This window comes from Falco punctatus (assembly GCF_963210335.1).
Source record: "Falco punctatus genome assembly, chromosome: 4".
NCBI lineage: Eukaryota > Metazoa > Chordata > Aves > Falconiformes > Falconidae > Falco > Falco punctatus.
The window spans coordinates 736,424-759,104 of NC_137583.1; the positions used below are offsets into that span (position 1 = coordinate 736,424).

General features: G+C 45.5%; 2 protein-coding genes across 4 annotated transcripts in view; one reads left to right on the forward strand and one right to left on the reverse strand.

The window, feature by feature from the left end:
* CISH (cytokine inducible SH2 containing protein) overlaps positions 1 to 6,798 on the reverse strand; it is an 11,799-nt gene extending 5,001 nt beyond the window's left edge. The window contains exons 1-2 of one of the 2 annotated variants that reach the window (XM_080383965.1): positions 5,478 to 6,798; positions 3,310 to 5,033 (exon numbers count right to left, since the gene is read on the reverse strand). In XM_080383965.1, the coding sequence (XP_080240091.1) occupies positions 3,310 to 3,356 (47 nt within the window). In that variant the 5' untranslated portion in view covers positions 3,357 to 5,033; positions 5,478 to 6,798. Of the gene's footprint in view, positions 1 to 3,309 lie in introns of both variants that reach the window. The other variant, XM_080383964.1, reaches the window with a different exon arrangement.
* Positions 6,799 to 12,376: 5,578 nt separating this feature from the next.
* Positions 12,377 to 22,681, forward strand: part of MAPKAPK3 (MAPK activated protein kinase 3) — a 49,798-nt gene continuing 39,493 nt past the window's right edge. Inside the window, exons 1-2 of one of the 2 annotated variants that reach the window (XM_080387467.1) lie at positions 12,377 to 12,622; positions 13,656 to 14,006. In XM_080387467.1, coding sequence (XP_080243593.1) covers positions 13,782 to 14,006 — 225 coding nt within the window. In that variant the 5' untranslated portion in view covers positions 12,377 to 12,622; positions 13,656 to 13,781. The remainder of the gene's footprint in view (positions 12,623 to 13,655; positions 14,007 to 22,681) is intronic. The other variant, XM_080387466.1, reaches the window with a different exon arrangement.

Sequence of the window (22,681 nt, forward strand, 5' to 3'; positions counted from 1 at the left end):
GATCTTCCTCCTTCTCTGTGTTTTATGTGAACAGTGACACTTCAGGCATGCACATAAATTTGTTGTAAACTGATCTGCACCTGGTGATAGCTGCACTCCACCTTCTCAAACTGCTGAGTTTCAAGTATGGGACAAGCAGCAGGAAGGAAGGATTTGGGGGGAAGTAGATTAGAGATAACCTGAAAACAGCTTCACAATGCTTTGTGAGCGAGAGCCATGCCCAGTTCCATGACTCTGCATTTCTAAGAAGACCATATAGGTTTGGAGTAAGGTTTTTGTAAAAGCACCAGTAAAACTGAATCTACAGAGACACTTCTTGGCCATGCAATATATGGCAAAACCTCACTTTTTTTGGTATTTTCTAGAAAAGAACGTTCTTCCTTTTTCCATACGTCAAATCACATTTCAGAAGCAGGATATCTACTTGGCATTCATGGTATTGGATCCTCATTTCTTAATTTCTATTAATAGGTCGGAAGGCAAACCTAATAAAAGTGATTGCCAGCCCTTATCTTCACCAAGCACCCTCGATCACAGGGACTGCATTTTCAGTGGCTTTCACTGAGGATGTGAATGTACTGTTATACCTGGAGATCACTGGTGGGGAAACCTCTGAGTTCTCTTTTAAGTGCTACTTGAGCTACACCTGTAGGTGTTGAGGGCTGCATTTTTAAAGATATTTAGGTGTCCTAATGTCATGGTCCTCACAAATGTCTAGCTACCTCCCTTCTTGGGGGAAGGAGATTCCTGATCCATTTCCCCCCTTTTTGAGCAAGAAGGATTATAAAGTAGATCCTTCCCTGTACTGAACCTAATATAATAGCTCATGCTGTGCAAAGAGGCTGTTACACAGGACTGTTGGCAGAGCATTCTCTCTCAGGTGCATTCTTATACCCACTGTTCACTGAGCCGAAAATGTCTGTGACCAATGTTAAGTCAAGTCAGTCCTGCACCGCTCACTACCCACTTACTCCTCAGAATTTGAATACTGTAATCCAAATTCCAAGTCTCTCTGAACTTCTTTTCTCCTGGAAAATTTTTCTGGAAAACCCTTTGGGAAAGGTTTTTAAAACAAAGAAAACTTGTTTTGTTCCTTGCATGGAAATACTTTTTTTTCTTTCTTTCTTTTTATATACCTGCTTTGGAGAGGAAATTAGGAATTGGCTACGAGACTGGGAAGGAAGGGAGAAATAGCAAAGCTGTTACACAGGGAAATGTACTCCTGATTCATTGCAGAGTTGTTCAAGGGCTGTACCAGTTCATAGTTCAGCCTTCCAAAAGGTATGACTGTGTGAATTTGTCAGTAGGTTTCTGTTATTGAGCCACCGTGGATTTCTCTGAAGCAGAGCCCATGTGCTCGAGATGAGGTTTGCCACTGTGCTCGCTCTCTGCTGCCTGACACTTTCTGGCACCTTGAAGCCAAAGGAGCCCAGACCCCATGCAGTCACTGTGGAGATTTTTCCACTGCAGCCAGAGAAGGGGCCATGCTTACACTTCTCCTGGTTTTCTTCTATATACCTGCCTTATGCCCCTCTCTCACCCTACTGCAGCTGAAGGAGTACAGTGGAACAGAGGAGGGGGTTAGAATTTCTCATAGACCCACTGGTGTCCTGAACAATTTTGTACATAGGTTGAAGAAAGAAGAGGCACTGCTGTGCCCAAACAAAGAAGCTCCAAGCACAGGGACGGGACGGCAGAGGTATCGGCAAGTAATGGCAGACTAAAACTTTTTATGCAAGTTCCATTTGTAAGAGGGATTAAAAGAGTTTGCTGGGGTGAGAACATGTTGGAAAAGGTATGCTGACATGAAGAAGTCAGCCCTTTAATGGGGCAAAGTAAGTATTCGAAAATTAGTGCTTGTAAGACAGAAAGTAGAGACATGGTGGAGGATCAGGACTGAACAGAGTAAAGCATTAGTACCACAGCTGCCATGAGGAAGAAGACAAATATATAAAATATGGGATGTCCAGCTGGCAGTCTGTGTGAAGTCTTGAGACAAACAGCAAATGAACTTCCCTGTGCCTTGGCCAGCAGCGTTTCAGAAAGCCTTGGAAAACCAAGAAAGTTCAAGAGAATCAGATGTCTGATATCATTTAGTGTTAGCTTTGCAGTTACTTTGCTGATAAGCTAAACTTTGTAACACAGTACAAATAGCACAAGAAAAAGTGTCAAGCTGCTCTCCCTTCCATCAGCCACATCCCGTGACTCCCACGGGAGCTTGGTCTGAATAGGAGGGAAAGTATGGAGGCCAGGATATATGAAATCCTACAGGATAACGAAAACTGAGCAATAAATGATCACAGAAAAAGGTATTAAGAGACAGTCATTTACACATCTGGCTACGTAACAGGTTATTAATGGTGAAGGGAAGCAGTAAAGCTTCAGATAAAGGTTTCACAAAACCCAAGTTGAAAAATTAATTCCCTTTTGCTGTGGCTATAGGAACTGCAGCGGTAGACTAAAAATGAGAGTGAAAAGAAACCTACTTGAGTAGTAGGAAAGTATTAGTAAGCATGAGGTCTGCTTGTCTGTGGAACAGATTTTGGGGGAAAATGGCAGAAAAATCCCCGTGCTTTGGTCATTTAAAGCAGACAAGGCACATGTGCCTCTCAGGAAAATCCGCTGAGCACGGGAGGGACAGGTAACACTGACATGGCTCAGGCTGAAACAAATGCTGACACTTTCCAGACACGTAGCTTGTGTGAAAGCGCTGGATGATTCCCGCAGACCAGGTAGCTACACGTGCTGGTGACCTGAGCCCATCACAGAGACGCTGAAGAGCCAACACATGGGTACGAGGCACCGGTGCCGGAGAAGGGGCTCGGACATTGCCTGTTCTGGACAGCGGTGGTAGCCGCATTCTACAGAACGCAAGCCTGCCTGCCTGGACATGCATTTAATCTTACCCGTAACAGCAATAGGAAAAAATTAAATTATGTGGTTAGCATAACTGCTTACTTAGAAATAGACCAAGCCATGTGAGCCCGGGGAGGTTTGTTCCCAGCGGACCCGGGCGGGGGGCCCTGCGGGGGGCCCGGCTCGCACCGCTCGCTCCCGCTGCTGCTCGGCTTCGCTCCCCCAGAGGCTTTGGCTACCGCCCCGGTTCTCAGCGGTAGGAAGCGCGGAAATCGGGAACACTTTATGGCCCCCTGGTTTGGGCTGTGGCACCTAAAAGGCACAGCCGGGACCCCCGCGCTCGGGCAGCCCCTGGCCGCGTCCACCGCGGTCACAGCCGGCTGGGCACAGCGGCTGGTGTCCCTGATCACCGGCAGCGGGCACACTGTAACAGAAGACTGCAAAGGCTCTTACCCCTGAACGCAGAGGATCATGTCACTCCTGGACCAAGGGAAAAGCATGAAGTCTTGAAGAAGGTGGGAAACGCTCGCTCCTCTGCTCCTCGGCTCCTTCGGCTTCGCTTCCCGGCAGGAACGTGCTGGGCCCGGCCTGGGGTGGGGGCTGGGGCCGGGGGCCCGCGGGCCTGGCGGGGTTCGGGTTCGGCCTCGGCAGCGCCGCAGATCGGCCGGCGGCTTCGGTCGGGGAACGCGCACCCGCGGCGCCGGGAGCAGCGCGTCCGCCGGCGGCTCGTCAGGAAGCGACAACAACAAAAGTTTTTAAAATCACCATAGAAAAGGGAAATGACATCTATTTAAAGAGGAACTACTCTGCCTTCAGAGCAGCCTCTTAGAAAAAAATATTCGGAGCGCTCTGAAATAGTAATAAATAAATAGCAATAAATAATATCTCCCCGAAGGCTCAGGGGAGGGGAGCCGGCAGAGCAGCAACCTGCTGTTTCACTGACTCCAGAAGTAATGAAGCTCGGCGGGGAAAAAAAAAAACCACCACCAAACCTACTAAGTAATCTTTTGTGTGCCCCTTTTAATCTGTTCCAGGAAGTGAGGGATTCCTGGAATCGCATTGTATTCACATCACTCTTCCGATATCAGCCACGCGGGGGGAAAAGGAAAAAAAAAAAAAAAAAAAAAAAGAAAAAAAAAAAAGAGGAGGCACGGTATAAATAGCTGTGTCCATAACGGCCGCGTTGATGTCAGCACGGCTCGGCGGGGGAGGGGTGCGGCGGGAGCGGCGCGCGGAGCGGAGCGGCGCGCGGGGCGGGGCGCTGCCGGCCGCGCGTGTTCGCGGAAACGCCTTTGATCCATTTCCAAGAACTTTCCAGGAACACGGGGCCGCCGCGGCGCGCGCTGCCAATGGGCTCCGCCGCCCGCCCCCCGCCCGCCAATGGGCGCCACCGCCCGCCCGCCGCATGCGCGGGGCCGGCCAGCGCGGGCCGTCCCCCGCGTCTGCCCGGCCCATTTGTAGCCTCCATGCATTTATTTGTACTTTTCCCCCCAAATTTAATTTCAAATTTCTGTATTTTGTAACACGTAATTTACATTTTTACATTTCGTTCCGTTTCGGTTTGGCGCCCTTCTCGCGGTTCTGCGCTCCCCCGAGCCGGGGGGCCGCGGGAGCGCTTGTGCCGCTGGCGGCTGGCCGGGGGGCCGCGGCTACCGGGCGTTCCCCTGGGATGCGACACGGGCGGGGGAGCAGCGGCCCGAGCCGGCGCAGCCCCTCCCGGCCGCAGCGGCAGCCCCCCGGGCCACACTGCGCTGCGGACCGCTCGTCCGGGCAGCGCAGGCACGGCGGGCACACGGCGCGGGTGGTCCCCCGTGCCTTGGCCACCTGGGAATCCCCTGGGAATTTGGATTTCAGCTCGGCTGAGGCTCCTGGAAAAGGTTACACCACCACCGTGTCGTCCTGCGCTTGTAGATCACTGTCAGGTTAAATCTGGGTGACCCAGGAGGAAATACTTCAGTTCCGTTTCGGGTTATTGAACCCTTTATTTTTAAACACTTTATAACAAAAGCTTGATTGTTCTTTTCCTGCTTCGGGTTGCCACCTCTGCAGGTATCAGAGATAACAGCAAACGTGAGAAGGGGCTGTGTGTCATCTCCATTGAAGCAGACTGAGTATTTAAAACCACTTGTAATCACGGTGCTGTTGAGAACCAAAGCGGATGGGACCAGGAGCAGGGGCTGGGGGGTAATGATAAGGATAGGGTTAGAAGGTTGTTCTCACAGGCAGGGCATGAGCCTGAGAGCAGGAAGCCTGTGCTCAGCTCATGACTCAGTCTTTAACTCCCTGCTGTTTGATTGAGCAGCTGCTTAGCCTTCTGTAGGCTTAACATTCGTTTTCTTGACCACTGCAGGGCCAGTGCAGTAATGAGTGCCACTAATAACGCTGAGCTATTCAAAGTGAGAGGTGCTGAGGGCCATCTAAGTACGCAAGAGGGATGTGAATGTTGTCACACATGCACCCCTTGACCAGTTTGCTTCTAAGCCTAAGACGGACTTCAGCTCACGCTTCCATCCGACTGTGTGTAAATTCACAGGAGAGGTGAGGGATGGCAGAGGAGTGTCAAGGCTCACCCTTCCTGCGGACAGCAAGCACAGCAGTCACAAGCTCCCTGGAAGGCTTACCTTGGCAGTTGTGGCTCGGGGTTGCAGGGGGACGCCTGTACGCATGTGCTCCTTTGTATCCAAATTCGCCATTACTAAACTTTGCGTTAGCGGTGCAGCAGCACGGCGGGTGTGAGCAGGGCTAGAGTAGAGCGTTGGAAGTGGCGGCTGCCTCCTGCGAGCTGCAGTTGCCCTGCACGTTCAGAAGGTATTTCATCTTCAGCCTTGGAGAGGACAGCTGTAGTGTGCCGGAAGGTAGGAGTGCTGCAGCAGCGCTGCCATTAAGAAGCTAGTTTGACGTGTTTTTTTACTAAGAATTGGGCTCCACCTAGTGATCATCTTCTAGAAAAGTCTTTGTGTGCAAGCTCTGTGCCCTTGGTTGAGTAGCCATTTGTGTCTCTGGAGCAGGAAAGCTTGCTAAGGACTGTGCAGTGGAAACATGCAGAGGCAGGCTGCAGCCGGCAGCTCTGTATTCCTGCCCTGTGGAAGCAGCAGAGGTGTCCGCACCAGTGTGGACGCGCTGTTGTCCAGCGTGCATTGCATTCTCATGCAGTGGTTTTCCACCTGCAATCTCTAGGTCTGTGCCACTCTTCTTGTGAGTCCTGCAGGACCTTGAAAGATGAAAATTAAACTGAAGTAGCTGATGCATATGAGTATTAATGAAAGGAGCATTCATTCTCATTGGAAACTTTTTTAGCAGCCCCCTCAAAATTTTTATTCAGGCTAATCCTGTGCCATTTTATCTACAAAATTAGGGATCGGTTTTGTCAGCAGTGTCCAGTACTACTTCATCACTCTTCCTGAACGTTTTGCCCGTCACTGGCATTCCCCATGCACATGGCAATGCCCTAGGCAGGAAACAGAACAGTGTGCCCGACAGCCAGTGCCCCAGGCCTCATGCAGTTGGTTACCTGTACACAGTCAATATAAAATGCTGCCATTCCAACAAATTATTTGTTTAAACCCAATTTATAGGGATACAAATGGTCCTCAGGGTTCAGTGTTGAGGATTTAGGACATTGCAGAGGCAGTAGCACAAAATATTGTTGAGCATTATCATTGAGTGATAGGCTTTAGTTATGAAAGGTATGAAAGAAAGCTCACAATGAAGTCAGGAGGTTAGAAAATCCAGAAATCGTGAGCCAGTTAGTCCCTTCGGAAAGTTCACCAAGACAACAGCACCATCTACTGATAAACGTGTGTTTGAGGAGACGGGCGGGCAGGGTCCCCTTTCCACCCAGGGCAGGTTACGCTGCTCCAGCTGCACAGCTGGACATCTCCATAATTTTGTAGAGTTGGCGTCAATGAAAAATGACATCCGAAATCGTAACTCCTGCGAGAGGTCTCTGTGCCTGGAGGCTAGGTTTACCTTCGCTATGAACTTGTATAGGAAAGACTGAAAGAAAGCTGCCCCTCAGGCTGCTGTGTGGCCGTAAGGCCATCTCTGACCTCCACCTTGTGTTGTAAGGTAAGGAATAGCATGCGACTGAACAGACATTAACAGTAATAAGCATCTATTCCTCGTTTAGATGGGCCACCTCATTATTTGAGCAGGGCACACCAGTTTATGTAATCAACACCACACAGGAGGGTGATGGACTCACTGTCGTGGTTTTGATTTGCCAGCTTGGTGTGGAGCAATGGAGGAGCCTCCAGGGTGTGGGTGAGCGGTGCCATGGATGCAGGGACACCCGTGCTGGCTCCCCGAGGAGCAGGGTGTGCAGGACAGCAACGGGCTTCATTGCTGGCTACAGAAATTGCTGGCTACCTCTGTGTTCCTTTAAGGATCTCACCATATCATTTGTTCCTAGGCTTGCTGGCATGTAGTGACCTAGAAGATGATGGCAGTGTGGTATCTGTTAGGAACTTTTCTGCTTGTATCAGATGCTGTGTTTCTGCAAAAATTGTATTCCTGAGTGGCCTGGAAGGCCACCCCAGGACTTTCACACAATGCTGCCATGCCCATTAATTGCAGGATCTCTTTCAATGAAAGAAATCAATTTCTTGTGCTCCACTGCAGCATAAAATGAAGCACCATCTTCTGTAGACAGATTGGGAGATTTAGAATGCTTTCGATTTATGATACTTCTATGAAAAAGACTTGTCTTTTTTTTCCTCTCTGCTGAAATGGCAATGTCCAACCGGTATCTTTCTGACTTCCTCTGTAAATAAGCTGTGTCCCAGAGTTCCTGCTGCTCTGAGATCCCTGGATAGCAACCCTTAGTGGAGGAGCCGGGATGGAGCCTCCCAAAATCTTCCTGATGACCAAGACAGTGTATCTGTAATACAGTGTCTGAATGCAGGGCTATAAAAACAACTGTTCTACCCTCTTCTGTATTTCTATGGAAGAATGCCTGCTGAGTATATGCTAACAGGGAGGAAGTAATCTTGAGGAACTAAGTCAGGTATTAGGACACGCTCTCCAGATTGTGAGAACTGGTGCTCTTGAAATTTTCCTTCACTTGCAGCTGCTTTGTAGCTAGAATTTGTAATTCCTCCTAGAAATCGTGTTATAATCCCAAGTCAGGGCAAAGGGTGTTGAGAATAAAAGAGAAGTTTTTCTAGTTTTGTGGTCACAAAGCATCAGGTAAACATCATTGCCTATGAAAGAGCTCTATAAACCTGTTTTTACCTCACCCATGGAGAGAAAAGAGCTAGGCTGTTTGCTGAGGAGCTTTCCTAGTTGTGTGTTCAATTTCTGGCTTGTTGTTGGGCTTTTCTTCTTTCCCCCCCACTTCCCCCCCCCCCCCCCTTTTTTTTTCATAAGTCTGAGACAGACACACACAGGTGAAAAAACATGTATATAGTCTCTGTTTCAGACCACTGTGTACATGACAGACTGAACTAAATATCCTACAAGAAGCTTCTTTTCTTCTTCATATCGCAGTATTGTTCCATAGAGCTGTCCTTTGTTTCTTTTAATATCACAGATGCAGTTTCTGAAGAACTTCCTGAAAGATTTAATAAGGTTGTTGCTACCACCCAATCAGACAAAGCTGTGTCCTCACTTCAGCCTGACAAGATAGCAGATTTTGTCTTTGGTGACATCTGTATAATGCACCCCGGAGAGTAGATTTCTCAAAACACCAGAAAAAATATATAGCTGTTACTCAGAGGAAGCAACGTTTCTGAAAAACAAGTCACTACATTTTCAGCTGATGGTGATAATTTCTTCATTGTAGTTGATATTGTAGCAATTTCCACAAGATATTGCTATCAAAGGACTAACCTCCATGCAAATCACTTTTGTATATAAATGAACTCAGGTCCCTGTAGCGTTCAGGTCTCACTCCTCCAAAATGTGCCACCCCTCAAAGAATTTGATGATGTCAGCTTTCCTAGCTGTCCTGATGAGAGCAAACTCAGATAATTTCATTTCATTTTTGTTAAGAAATGACAAATCAGAAAGTCTGAAATGTCTTTGATCCCAGATATTACTGTTACTGAATTGCTACAGCATGGCAAAAAGGCAGTGAAAATACCCAGTGGGATAGCCAAAATTAACCTTCTTTAGTTAAACAGTAGTGGTCTCTCTGTGATATCCAAGACATGAAAAAATCAGGAACAGTGTATCCAAACTGCCTGCTGGCTAAAATATGAAGCCTCACAGGGTTAACACACTAGCTTAGAGAAAAGGGGCTGCTGCCCCAAAGCTTATTGCAAGATTAGGGCCTTACTGTTTGGTTATTTTTTCCTATAAGCTACGATTCTAGTTTGGGGCAAGGCAGGTACAGCTGAGCTACTAAATTCTCTCTTGAAATAAGTTGGTTTGTGTTGTTGCTGTTGGGTATTTTTTGTAAAAACAAAATTAATATTTAATTTACAGGTTTAGGGATTTTTTTGTGGATGAAAGAACTTTCGCCATAGTGGGCTTTTATCCTGTAATAGTACTGGGGCTTTTTAAAACTTCGAAAAGCAAACATCAATAAATAAATAAAAACACCTTTTTCAATGAAAAATGTCCCCCAGCTCAATAAGCCACTGTGGGCCTGTCAGCATGTCCTCCATCAGTATCTCCAAAGGATGCTAACATGGCTTGACCTGCCACAAGCACAAAGAGGAACTGCAGGATCTGCAGTGTAAGTTTCTGATCATATGAGATATAATTCCCAGGGAGATCTAAAACTGGCATTTGAACGCAGACATTGTGGGAACTACTCCCAGAGCCAGACAGGGGGACAGCTACAGCCAAGGTGACCGCACTGTGCTTGCTTGCCTTTAGGATGTCATTGGGGGTTATTATATGCCATAGAGGCATTGGGGTTAAATGGTTAACCCACTTCTTAATTGCAAGATGTGTTCCTGGACCCAGTATGCTTGTCCTTCCCCCAGAGCTTGTCAGAGAAATTACAAAACCTTAAGTGGCTTAAGAGAAGGTTATTGAACAAATGAATGCTCTTGGCTCTGTACAAACTGCATGTGGATTGCAAAGGCCATGATTTACAAGTGCGGGAACTTCAGAGTGGGTACCCAGCACGGGTTTGCAGGCACAGCCACCTAAGACACCACACCAGGTCGCTGTAGCAGAGTCATTTCACTAGTATGGAAATGAACCAGACTGCTTTGGGGCTGCTCAGTGTGGTCAGAATAACTTTGAATAAAAAGCACCTGCTAAGCAAAATCAAGAGAGATGTACAGGACAGTTTTGGCTGTTACAGTATCAAGATGCTACCTTGTTCCTTGTGAAAAAAATCTGCTGCGAAGACTTTTAGATATTGAGAAATACTGTCTTTGTCACTGGTTTTAAAAATTTTCTGCATATGATATTCGTGTTTCACATGGGGTAGAGATACGCTTTGTGCTTGGACAGTCTATCTATCTAAGGCAAAGAATGAACACAAAAAGCAAGGGAATATATTTGCTTTTTGTTCCTCAGCTGTGGTCATCTTTGTGTACAGTCAGGTTACTTGATACTTGGACTGGTGCAGGAAAAGCTTTTTCAGAGTTTATGGTGGGTGAAATTAGCAGAGGGTTGGTGTAAGGTCTTATTAGTCATGATTCACACTGGATTTTTAAGGTCTTTGCCCTGTTTAGACTTACTACTGGTTGCTGGTAAAATGATGAACTTTGCTAAAAGCGTACATAGACAATATGGAGTCATAAACCCAAACAAGCATAGGTTTCAGTAAGGTATCATTTCAAGCAGTTACTTGTAAAATGTGTTTTGTATCCTACCAGCTGAAATTCTCTCAGTGGGAGACTGTAACAGAGACATGTAGAACCAACTAAGTTCACACAGAAGAATCCTGTCTTATTCCCTCATTTTTCCTCCTTTATTTCCACACAAAGGTTACTTTGTAGAAACTCATTCTTGTAATAGTGAGAAAGAGTCATAATTTCTTAATGAAATTCCTTGCTTCTGACACACTCCGTAAAAAATAGCAAGCCCTTAAGTAGACATCTGTTTGGAATTTTTGCAGCATTTAATATTTCCCAGAATAGAGCCATAAATTTCTTTCTGCAATCTTCAGTGTGCTAGCCATTGTAACTTCTGCTTTCTTTGGTCAGCCATAGACTTTTGTGTAAGTTACATGGAAAGATCAGAAGCAGGGTCGGGAATGGGAGCTACAAATCATTGTGAATGGGTATATTTCTCAAATTCTACAATACAGAGGACAGCAGAGGTATATAGAAATTTTCTGAAGGGTCTGGCCCCCGGTGACTGTGAGCTGGGAAGAGGATTATAGTTACCTGTTGCAAAGAGAAGGAAATTACCATCCAGGACAAACAGAACAGGAAATACAGGCAGAAGCTGTGGGAAGGAAAAATAAGAGTGAGCTGCTGACTGCAGAGCAGTGTTATTGGAGGTTTGCAACCTGAGAGCTTACAGTGATGTATATGTTTCCCTGAGATTGCCACAGCGGGAGGTGGTGCAAAGCCTACGAAGGCTGGAAGCCAAACCTAAGAAGGAAAGGCGGGAAATAGCTGTTTTCCTCTGGGATTTGATTAGCCCAGAATAGGCAAAATGAATCAGGGGAACCGGGCCCTCCAGTCACTGAACTGCTGAAAGCCTGGAAGGGAAACCTGAGGCAGAATAGCTGTAGCGTCACATCACGTGGCGATACACTGCAGATCTGCATCCTGCTGAGTTGAACTACTTTTTATCCCTTGGAGAAAGGACTCATTAGCCCTTTTAATTATTTTCCTAACCGCTAGAACTCCAGATGCCATTACGTTATGTAAAATGACAAATGTATTTTTAACTCGTAAGGCATGTGAACTTTAAGCTCTTTCCAGTGATACAAACACAGCACCGTTTCAATGCATGACTCATCTTCGCATGTAGGAAAAAACTCAGCATTTCACATCCCTATAACTACACGCTGCGCACCAGCGATGAGCGACAGTTGCTGTGGGAACCGTCACTTTTAATATTTTAATATCCTGACTGTACAAACCAAAACGCAAGGAAATACCGACCGCTTATTTGGCAGATAAGGTCGCCTTTTGTAACAGCACCGGTTATTTCGGCGGCCGCAGCGTCTGAAGGACCACAGCCTGCCCAGTACGGAGCGCTTTGCTCCGCAGCCGTACCCTCACTGTTGCAAACAGGGTGTGGAGTGAAGGGGCAATGCATTCCCCCTTCCCAAAGCGAGCCGGGGGGTGGCGGGGGCGGCCGGCGGTGCCCCTGGCCGAGCCGTGCCGTGCCGTGCCGAGCCGTGCCGTGCCGTGCCGTGCCCGCCCCGCCACCGCGCGGGCGCGCTGCCGCACAAGCTCGGAGCCGCCGAGGCAGCTTCGCCCCCGCCTTCGTGTCCCCCCCCAGCAGGGCCATTTCATCCCAATAACTAACTAACGTGGCCGATGCCTGGCAAACACCACCCTGTGCAGGGGCTGTTCCCCACCTTCCGCGGAGAACCTGCCGCCGGGCACCGCCCGCCCTGCGGGGGTGGTGCGGGGCGGGGGGGGATGAGGCAGCTCCGGCCTCCCGCTCCCTCCCGCTCCCCCCTCAGCCCACGCGGGGCCCGGCCCGACCGCGGGGGAACCGGCAGGTTCCCCCGGGGTCGGGGCGGTTCGGGCCCCGCCGGCGGCGGCCTCCCCTCAGCGCTGGCTGGGGGGAGGCGGCGCGCACCTGCCCAGGGCGTCGGGGCGGGCCCAGGCAGACCCCGCCTTCCGGGACTCCGCACCGGGAAGCCTCGGCTGGGGCCGCGCCGAGCCGCCACGGGCAGGTAACCGTCTTCCGGTGGGGCCCAGCGGTGGAGCCCCCTCCTCCTTCCACCTCCGCCGTTAATACCCCGGCGGTTCCCGGTCGCCGCTAACCCCCGCTGCGTGCCGTGGGGCCTGCCTCACCTTGCTTCATCTCACCTCAGGGTTTTCCCGCCCTCCGCCCCGCAGTGTGAGGGGCAGAGGGAGCGGCCCCGCCGCCCGTCGGCGCTGAGGGAGCCGCTCCTTCGCCCAGGGCGGCTGTGTGAGGGCCAGGCCTCGGGCCCGGCAGCCCCCCTGCGTGAGGAACGGTCTGCAGCCTCCCTGGGGGGCTTTGCCTGCTCGTGGTTCAGCCGTGTTAAGGGGGGTGGGGGGGGTGGGGTGCTTGGAGGCCCTAGGACTGGGACCTCCCCCGGGGCCGCACTCCTGAAAGGCCCGGGGCTCTCTGGTGCCCAGCAGCGTCAGGCAGCCCCTCAGCTTTGGGAGCCACGCTGTTGCATCTCCGTGTACCCATGTTTTTGGGTGGTTTGATGGTCCCCGAAGTAATCAGACGTGCCCCTTGCTCTGTGGACCGGGACAATTCAGTAAATGCTGGCCAGCATCAGGTTTGATGCCTGCCCAGGGGTTTAATCCAGGTATTTGTGGTTCACTTGCGTAACTTGGAATGTTGGGATGAGGTGGGGGACAGTTGTGGAGATCTCTACGTAAAACATTGAGGCAACAGGTTGTTGATGCAGGTTTGTAAGCTCCCTGAAGCAGAAGCTACCTCTGTTCAGTTGTACAGAGCTTAGCTGAGTAAGACTTCACTCCAAAACTCAGCACAAGCACTTGTTGCAGTAAAAGCAGTAATTTATAACTGCAGACTGATAGATAGTATATATTGGAACTGGGGTGACTGGTCTGTAAAGCTAAATTAAATGTACTTTCCTGTGCTGAACCTCCACTTTTGGTCTCTCTAGTGCCTGACCATCTTGTTAAGAAAGGAAGAGAGAGAAGTGGTCAGGTGAGAGAACAGTTAGCTGATGTTAATTATTAATGCTCATTTACATTTTTACTCAGGACTAAATGGCGAGCAAATGGACTGTTTGATGCACAGGGCTTGATTGCCTAATAAGAGGGACTCGACTGAGTGTACCCCACAGGGAATCTGCTGGGTGTCTCTGTCATCTCAGACTCTTCCTTGATATGGAACAAAGTGAAGGTGAACAGGAATCCCAGCCAGAAAGTCACGTGGATAGCAAGAGCAGCGTGAAATCCTTGCCTGGGGGACCAGCCCATGTCAAACTAGAGATAAAAAAACACGCAGTTACGGATGACTACAAACTCTCCAAACGGGTGCTAGGGTTAGGAGTCAATGGCAAAGTACTGGAGTGTTTCAACAAGGAGACGGGCCAGAAATGTGCTTTGAAGGTATGTAGGCTTTTTCTTTTTTTCTTTATTTATGGTTTGGAGGCCAGAGTTCACTTCAAAAGCCCTGTGAAAGCTACTTGTTCTGCTGCTTACATTTCACAAAGGGTGCCGCTTAAAGAATTTTAATATGTGGAGCTGTTTTCTGTTACTTACAACACTGTAGTCCAAACTTGAGTCTTTTCCAGAATATTCTGTGTGAGTTTTCAGAAGAATGTTATCAGCTGTAAAATTCACATGTTCGTATTTAAAAGACAAAAAACAGGAGAGAGAACAGTGTCTTGGTGTGTTCTGTGATTTTGTATGAACATATTATGCAGTACTTGGGAAGGAAACTATTTTGGATCTTGTGCAATTAAATAGGCCTAAACTGGGAAGTTTTTGAGTGTTCATTGGTCTTCAGGCTTTCTTCCCTTTGAAGACTTTTCTTAAGGGGTATTCCTAGTTGTTTACTCACTTATTCTCCTCTTTATTCTTGCAATCCATTTAAAGAAGGGTATTACCTGGGAAAGCACTGATTACACCAGTATAGCAAGTAGGTTTAGTAGATATTTATGGTGATAAGTACCACTTAAATAAATGGAGCAATAACCATTCATTAAGAGAACATAAAGCTTACCTGCCTTTTGCTCTGCAGCTTTTAAACTTGAAGATTTCCCTGATGCTTTTAAACCACACTGTCAGAAAAAAGCACCTCAAATGAGAACAAGGATGGTTCTGTATAGCAAGATGGAAAACCAGCTGAAGTAATTGTCATGAGAATTACTTGAGTGTTACTGAGTCCTTGCTGGTGTTAATCTTACTAGCTGGGATGTCTAGAAGGCTTGCAGGTACCCTTCCTTTTCTTAAACCTCACGCTCCATGTTTGCTAACAGCAGGAGAAATCTGCTAGTGGTCAGCTGGAGGGCTTGCCGAGGTCTGGGTATGGTGTTACCTTCACCGAGCTGGAACTGCTGTCCCCAGCAAAGCCTTTGCACTTTGACAGAGCAAACTGGAAACATCTGGTGGCCTTGTGTATTGAAAAGATTTTTAATAGAGGAACTAGAAAAGCTTATAATACAACAACATGCTGATTATTTCACATGTTTCCAACACACTCATTTTCATTATCACACTGTTTTTTTGTATTAGCTTCATGTAGCTGACTCACAGAAGTTGTATCATGGGGAAAGTGGAGGTTTTGGCAAACAGACTGGAAGTACTGGGGTTTTGCGCCTGCATAGGGGAGTGTCAGGTTTTTACAGCTCTGAGGTGATCCATTAATTAGAACCTTCTGAAGGGCTATCAACATTAATTTCTATACTTAGCATACTGAAATGAAGGATAATAGTTAATACTGAAACTGTTTGCTGTTTCTGAAGAGTTCAGAGGCTTTGTTCCTGATTGTAGACCATTCATACTTCAAAGGTTTTGCAGTCATGAGGGCTGGAAGCATTTTAAAATAAAGTTGCCATTCCAGAGCACGGTCCAGCGGCAACAAGTGTGTTCCACAGAAAATTCTGTAGCTCTGGAATCAAATTGGACAAACATTCCTATGGATAATATTAGCATCTGTAAACTATATTTTTTAAATTCAGTGCTCAGAGTTGTGGAGGGGGAAAAGAGAAATAAAGTTGCTGTGCCCTGACAAAGTGCTCTGCCTGATGGGGAGGATAAATCTATAGTAGATCCTTGTAATACCAGTGTCTGTTCAGCAGTCATTGAATTGGTTGATTTTTTCAGAACTTTTAAAATATATTAAGGACAAAAGTACCGCCCCATCCCCCCTTCCCAAAATGGCGGTTTGTCAGTTATGACTAATATATCACTGAAATTGTTATATATGTGTTTTTTATCTTCCCCAGCCCCCACCCCACCAGCTGTGGAATAGGTGCACTTTTCTTCTGAAAGGGACAGATATATTAAGATGTTCGAGTTCTTTAGGGAGTTTAAATGGCAGATAATAGTTTGCTGCTTGCATGTATGTATTTCTCATCGTTATGAGTTTAAGTGCTGAATAAAAAGTTAAATATGCAATTAAGTAAAACTGCCAGCAGCCCAGAGAGAATCCACTGTTCTCTCCAAATATGGTCTAATGAGAAGATAACCCAACAAGGAGAGATAAAAGCTGAGCTTAGTTAATTGGCAAGAATGGAAAGATATTTTTTTTCTGAGCCCTGAAGATATTTGCAAGGATGAAGATATTCAGAGGAAGCTTTTCCGTTGTTTCTTATGAAACCTGAACTGGGCCACTCAAGTCTCCAGTCCTGCTCCAGATGAGACTTCAGAGCAAACCATCCAGTCAAAACAGTTATGGAAAAGGGACAAGAAACTTGAGGAAAAAAATGTTCAGAAACAGCTTCAGTGCATAATTCTCTGCGTAGGGACAGTAGGGCCTTGACTTTTCAGCCTTGTCACTGCTTATTCTTCCTAGGTGTGATGGCAAGGTTATCATTCACTTACAGGAATAGAAAGTGGAGGCTGATGAAGATGTCACAGAAAAAAAACCCCTACTGGTCTGACAGGTAAAGAGAAATGTAAAGATTGAATTGCAAGTTGAACAGGAAAAAAGGGATGCTGGATGGATATCTTTTTTTTTTTTTTTTCCTTTTTTTTTTTTTTTTCCCCCCCCCGGAGGTTGCTTGTGCAGTATCCATTGAGATCTATGTATATTTGTGGACAAATACCTCAGGTGTGAGTGTGCTCACTGTAACCTACTCCTGGCAAAGGAAAAACATCACTCCTGCTGCTGAAGATAAAGCATAATAGTCTATTCCCCTTCACACCAAATTTGCCCATTAAAGCAGCTTCTGACTTGGCAGATGGCGCTGCTTTCTGCCTGCAGGTTTTCTTTTATATGGGAACAAAGCCAGCACAGCCAGGGTCTGGATAGAAATTACTCAGTTGAAGGAATTTTAACTGAGGTACTCAAGAGAAAAGGGCTCCAACAAGCAGAAACATTCATCCCTGGAGCCACATGTCAGTCAAGCACTACATACTGTATTTGGGAGGTCCCTGTTGACATCTTCAGTCTACGTCCATAATGGGAACTAGTTAGGGTTTCACTCATCATTTTGGAGTTGGAAAACACCAGACATCCTCTCAGAGATGCTGCAGGGCTTTGGTTATTTTTGTAAAGTATTATGTGGCTTAGTTTGCTCTTGCTTGGCATTGTGATTTGCTACACACTTTTACAATGTGCTGTCAGCTTTGTTTCTGTTAGATTGAAATGCCACATGCATTGCTGTCCTGCTCCAGAAAATCTCATCTGGTTACTCACTTAGATACATAATGGCATTTTGGCTGAACAGCACTGTTCCCAAATAGTGAGAATGCAGGGATTTAGAAAAGTAGAAGCATAAACAAAAGTGCTGTGCAGGACTGTGGCCTTCTAGAAGGCAACTATGGTTTAGTCTCTCTCTCCCTTACAAATATAAAACCTTCTCAGATCTCTTTCTGTCGTTGGTCCAGAAATAGCAGTCAAGTGAAGTCTAGTCACTCTTCTATTTTTATCTCTTCTTTGCCAGCCTGCCCCCTTCTGTTCACTTTACCTTTCGGGGCTAAAACTTAACCTCCTCTCTTTTAACACTGTCATCAGCCTGAGTGTTCTCCGCTGTTTTTCACGCTCCTCCCTGTTTTTAGGGAGGGGAGGAGACCAATATAGCTGACTACCTGTGAGGATAAATGTGAACTCTTGGGATTTGCCTTCCATTAAAAAAATCCCCAGCCTACATTGTTCTTTCTTTTTCGCTCGCTTCTTTTTCTTTTTTGGGGGGGCACAAATTCCTGCTAAACGGTGTCAAAATAATATTTCAATGCATTTGATGACCTACTTAATTTTTGTGAAAGGTGGTAGAAAGGGCTCAGACAGAGTTGGGATTAAGAAAAGAGACTTTGAGAGTGTTCTTCTGGGGTATTGGGATTCTCTGCATCTGCAGCTTCAGGATTTTGGTGGATGTTTCAGGCTGTAAAAACAGTGCTACATGTCGTTGGCGTACTATTCACTTTTCAGTAAACAGATGTTGCTTCTTTCCAGGAGAAGAAAAGGAAGGAAAATTTAGGCATAGCAGCAAAAAAAGACCCTTGGAACTTCAAGGAAAACAAAGTACATAGGTTATGAGTGTACTGGTACTTTTGGTATGAAAGCTCTCCTGAAAAACAGTATGGCAGTGGGTAAAGTGCTTCTCCTCTGCAGTGCTGTGCATGTGCTGTATACTGCAGCTGCCTTCCAGTCATCTGAGACCTCTGGGTTAAGGCGGGGTATATATGAATGGACCTGCTAGCTCACAGAATAATTTAGATTGCAAAAGGCTTTTAAGATCATAGAGTCCAACTGTTAACCTAATACTGCCAAGTCCACCCCTAACAGTGTCCCTAAGTGCCACATCTACACATAGATCTTGTTCTCTGGAATAAAGAGTGAGATAAGCCATGGCCTGCCTCATGGAAAATGTCCTTTGCTGCTAAGTGCCAACAATGCAGTGTATGCAACTTGCTGATTTGAAGACAAATAAGTGAAGCCCAAATGTTAAATAAAGCAAAAAGCAAACACAAAAATTAACAGGCTCCTTGCTTAGATTTAAGGAATGTTTGGTGGATCTTGGAAACCATGCATTGGACAAACTATATAGAGAATGTTAAGTGGGGTCACTGTGGAGAAAGATGGTCATTCTGCAACACCTTAATTTCCTTTAGTCTTGAGCTATGTTTCTGTCTCTCATTCAATTTTAATGTTTCTGATTATGTTAAATAATACTGTATCACATAAGCTAATTGCTGGGTAGTCTGTTTTCAGTTAGTATACCGTGAAGTTGGGTCATGATTGCTCACAAACAGGAGACTGTAGAGTCCAAAGTATTTGTTTTGCAAGTTATCTAAATAGCTAGTACTTGTAAAATACCCTGTTTATTGCCTGAAATAAGATTATGATCAAGGAAAAGAATGTAGCAGTGGAGAAGGCAATGCATACAGTGAAAGTGAAGGTCTGATGATTGGTTGTGGAATAGGAAATATTAACTATCTTCTTACGTGCTGTACGTTGGATTTTTAGAAGACAAGAAAATTATGCCAGGTTAGGAATTAGACATTTCAACGTTTTTAGAATGTTATTTAGAAAATAATGTTTTAGAAAAATAACATTATACTAAGCCAGAACTGTGGTGGGAATTCAGGGGAACCAAGTGTTGGTTGGGTTTTGTGCAGAATGAAGGAGCTCTTGCTTTACAGGAGCAGTTGTATGTTTCTTGAGGAAACTGGCACTTTTATTCTGTAGTTCCCTCTTACCTACCATGTTTCCTGCAGCCCTATTTATACTGGTTTATCTCATGCTACAAGAAATTCAGTATCAGTACCACAGCTGAGTATGAGTAATAAACTTCAGGAGCTGTGTGTTGTAGATCAAAGCCAGATACAGTGTAGAATGAATGTGAGTTCAAAAAAGTTCTACTTAAATGGCAGCCCCCAGTGTATGGAGGAGTACCTAAAATACAGATAGCATAGGTCCTTGAATTTTATCCTTCAGTGCCAATCTTGGTAAGTATTACGTAAATATGCATAAAATACCTAAAATAACTTTCAGTCGATTAAAAAGTGGGTCATTTCTACCGCTACAAGAATTGTTTTTAAACCAGTGAGTCATTCAAGACCTGAGTCTTTGAGCACTTTGTACATATTTGGGCCAGAATGGCACCTTCTGGAGTGTCAGTTGGACTAGTTAATTTAAAAAGGTGGATTTTATCAATTTACTTAAAATCTGACGTTATTGACTGGTTTTGTAATTATTTTAAATACAGCAAATAATTAAAAAACCAAAACAAAACAGGGCTTGGTCTGAAATAATAGAACCATGTGTAGTAAATTCTTACTAGGTTCAATGGCAGTTCATTAAGCCTAAAAAGTGCAAACAGAAAGGCAAATGCTGTGAACTATTAGGTCATCTTGAAAAAAACAAAACTATACTTTGCAGTTTCTGTGCTTTTTTTTGGTGTGCTAGCAAGCTGGCACAAGTTATACCCTGACTCCTGGGTACCAGCAAAGCTTGGGAAGATCAAGGTGTGTTCCCCTGCCATCACCCAGGTTCCAAGATCTGAGAAAGTATTATAGATACGTATCTTATTTCAATTGCGAGGAAGGTGCTTAAAGAGAGAGCACATGTGTGTACTGGTCAGACACAACTGGTCACTTGACGCCCCCTTTTGGACTGGAAGACCCTTCTCTCTGTCTCCCCTCCTCCCTTTAGAGTCTAAAACTTCCTATTCCATTTAACTGAAGTAAAACCTCACTGATTCATGGTAGCTGGGAGTCTCATTACAGATAACTGGGTTTTGCAAATCAGCTTTAGTGCAAGGGAACAGTAAGCAAGAATTTTAAAGTTCATTTACAAGACAAGTGTACTTCAACCTCATTTACTTACAGTAATACAATCTACAGAGATGCCCAGACTGGAAAAACCTGATAGCATCTAATTTGGGAAGATCAGGGCCACACCTGAATATCACAGCTCACATGCATCATTTTTCCCTTAGTATATTTTTTTCTGTGTATGGTAGCAGCCTGGTCTGCAAATAAATGACTTCTCATGATAGCTTGCTGCCAGTTAAGTATCAACAGAAAAAAGAGATTGTCTTCATGTTGTTATAAATTCATGGGAAACACGGAGAAGGAGCATGTCACTGTTGCTGGGAGCAAGAGCCAGTGTGCTTTTGAGAAACTTAATATACTAGTCTCTTGCATATAAAGACTGTTTCGTGTTAATCTTAACTGTATACAGTCATTATTAAAAAAAAAGATACAATTGTTGATTTATTTACACAATCATATGCGACATTTTGCATCCCTAAATGTTTTTGCAGTTACTGTTTGCCTGACTGAAAAGGTTCCCGTTTCTCCTGTGAAGTGTGTATGTTTCCTGGTTATGGAATTTTTCAATGTTAAGTGTGTCTTTAGAATGCCAGACTTCAGGATCATGTGTGATATTCTAGTAGTAACAGTATAGCTGTCTGCATAGCTATCCTCATTTCTTTGGGTACAGTGGAGTTGTCTGAACTGTTTGCATTGTGGCTCTTACACTGTAGGAAGATGTGGCGACATTCATTAAAAGGAAAGTGCAGAGATGGGGCCAGTGTTGGAGGTGGAGAGTAGATGACCTGTTTACTTAATTGGAAAACCGTGAGAACTTCTTTCCATCAGCACCAGTGAAAGCTGGTGGTGTGGTCTGTCTGGATTAGTGTATAAACTGTGTGGATTGTGGTATTTTACACAGACTTCCTAAGTACTTAAGATGATTCAAAGCTCTGTAAATGAGATTAAGCTATAACGCTCCAGCATTTTAATACATCAGAGTGAAGGGGGAGAGAATTCTTGCTCAGCATGTAAATCACGCATGGTCTTCTAGTTCCCGAATCTTTGTAATGTATGGCATTTTGCACCGAAGCTTTCATGGCCTGTTTTAAGAGAAAAAGCAAATATTTATGTAAAATTGGTTTTTCATCCAGAAAAGTTTGCTTGCTGAACTTAAACCCAAACAAACTACCCCAAATGTGCCATTTTTACAAGACATTTCAGATGGCTAAGGAGCCAGTCTTACTAAAGTTGCACTGTTCACAGATCTTAAAGTCTTGCCAGTTGAAACTCTGGCTCTTCCCATGGGTTTTTTCCCCAGGATTTTTTTTTTTTTCTTGAATACTCTCTTAAGTATGCTGGCATTCCAAGTAACAGGCCCTAAGGCAGCTCCTGGGGTCTGTGTCAGCTAGGGCTGAGGACAGATTTATTAAGCCCATTGTAAGGGGGGAGCTCAGAAAACCTTTTTTATTTGGTTTTTTGGACAGCACTTCTGAAATACATAAACTGTTAGGAAATGGCAGGATGTGGAGTGACTCATGCTCTTCATCCACTGAACTTTCTTGTGTGGTGAAATTTTGGCTGAGGTGCATAGTTTGCCTAGGTGTGAATCAGCTGTAAGCCTGATGAAAGCACTTGACTAGTGATTTGTAGCTGCCATTGGTTTCTGTTACACTGTGGAGTGGATTTGGGTTTTATTTTTGTTTTCAAAGGAGAAGAGTTGAAAACTGGATAGGGAGCAGCCGCCTTGTGCATCTGGTTCTGCGTGGGACTCCTGTGTATTCCTTAGCACCACATCTACCATATATTTCAGGGATGATGAGTCCTTAAAATTCCATTTGCAGTGCCACAAGGCCTGGTGTTTGGTACTGCTATAGCTGCTAGTGTTCTTCCTGCTTGTAATTGTAATGGTGAGAAATACTACTGTTCACTTGCTTCATTTTTAACGAAAAATGTATTTATTAGTTTTCTTGTAAAGGATTAATTTCTCTTGGGGCCTTATTCCATTTTCCCACATGTTGCTTTTAGTCAATGTGGCTTTGTCAAAAGCAGTCTGGTTTCCACAGCAACCAAGCTGTTAACACCAAAGATGTCAGCGCTTGAAGGTAGGGAGGGGAGGAGGCTGCATTTTCTGGCTCAGCTGCCTTGCCGCGGTAGAGGCCCTTGCTGCAGCCATGCTACAGTACAACATCTCCATTGTCTTTGTGAAGAGTAAAAGCCTTTCATTTTGTTCTACTCTTCCCTTTCCAATCAATTTACAGTCAAAATTCGACACTTGGGAGGGTGACGGGGCTTGATGGTTCCTTGATCCTTAGAAGCTTCCTGTTCTTTCAAGCCCTCTGTTCTGAAGGGCACTGCTC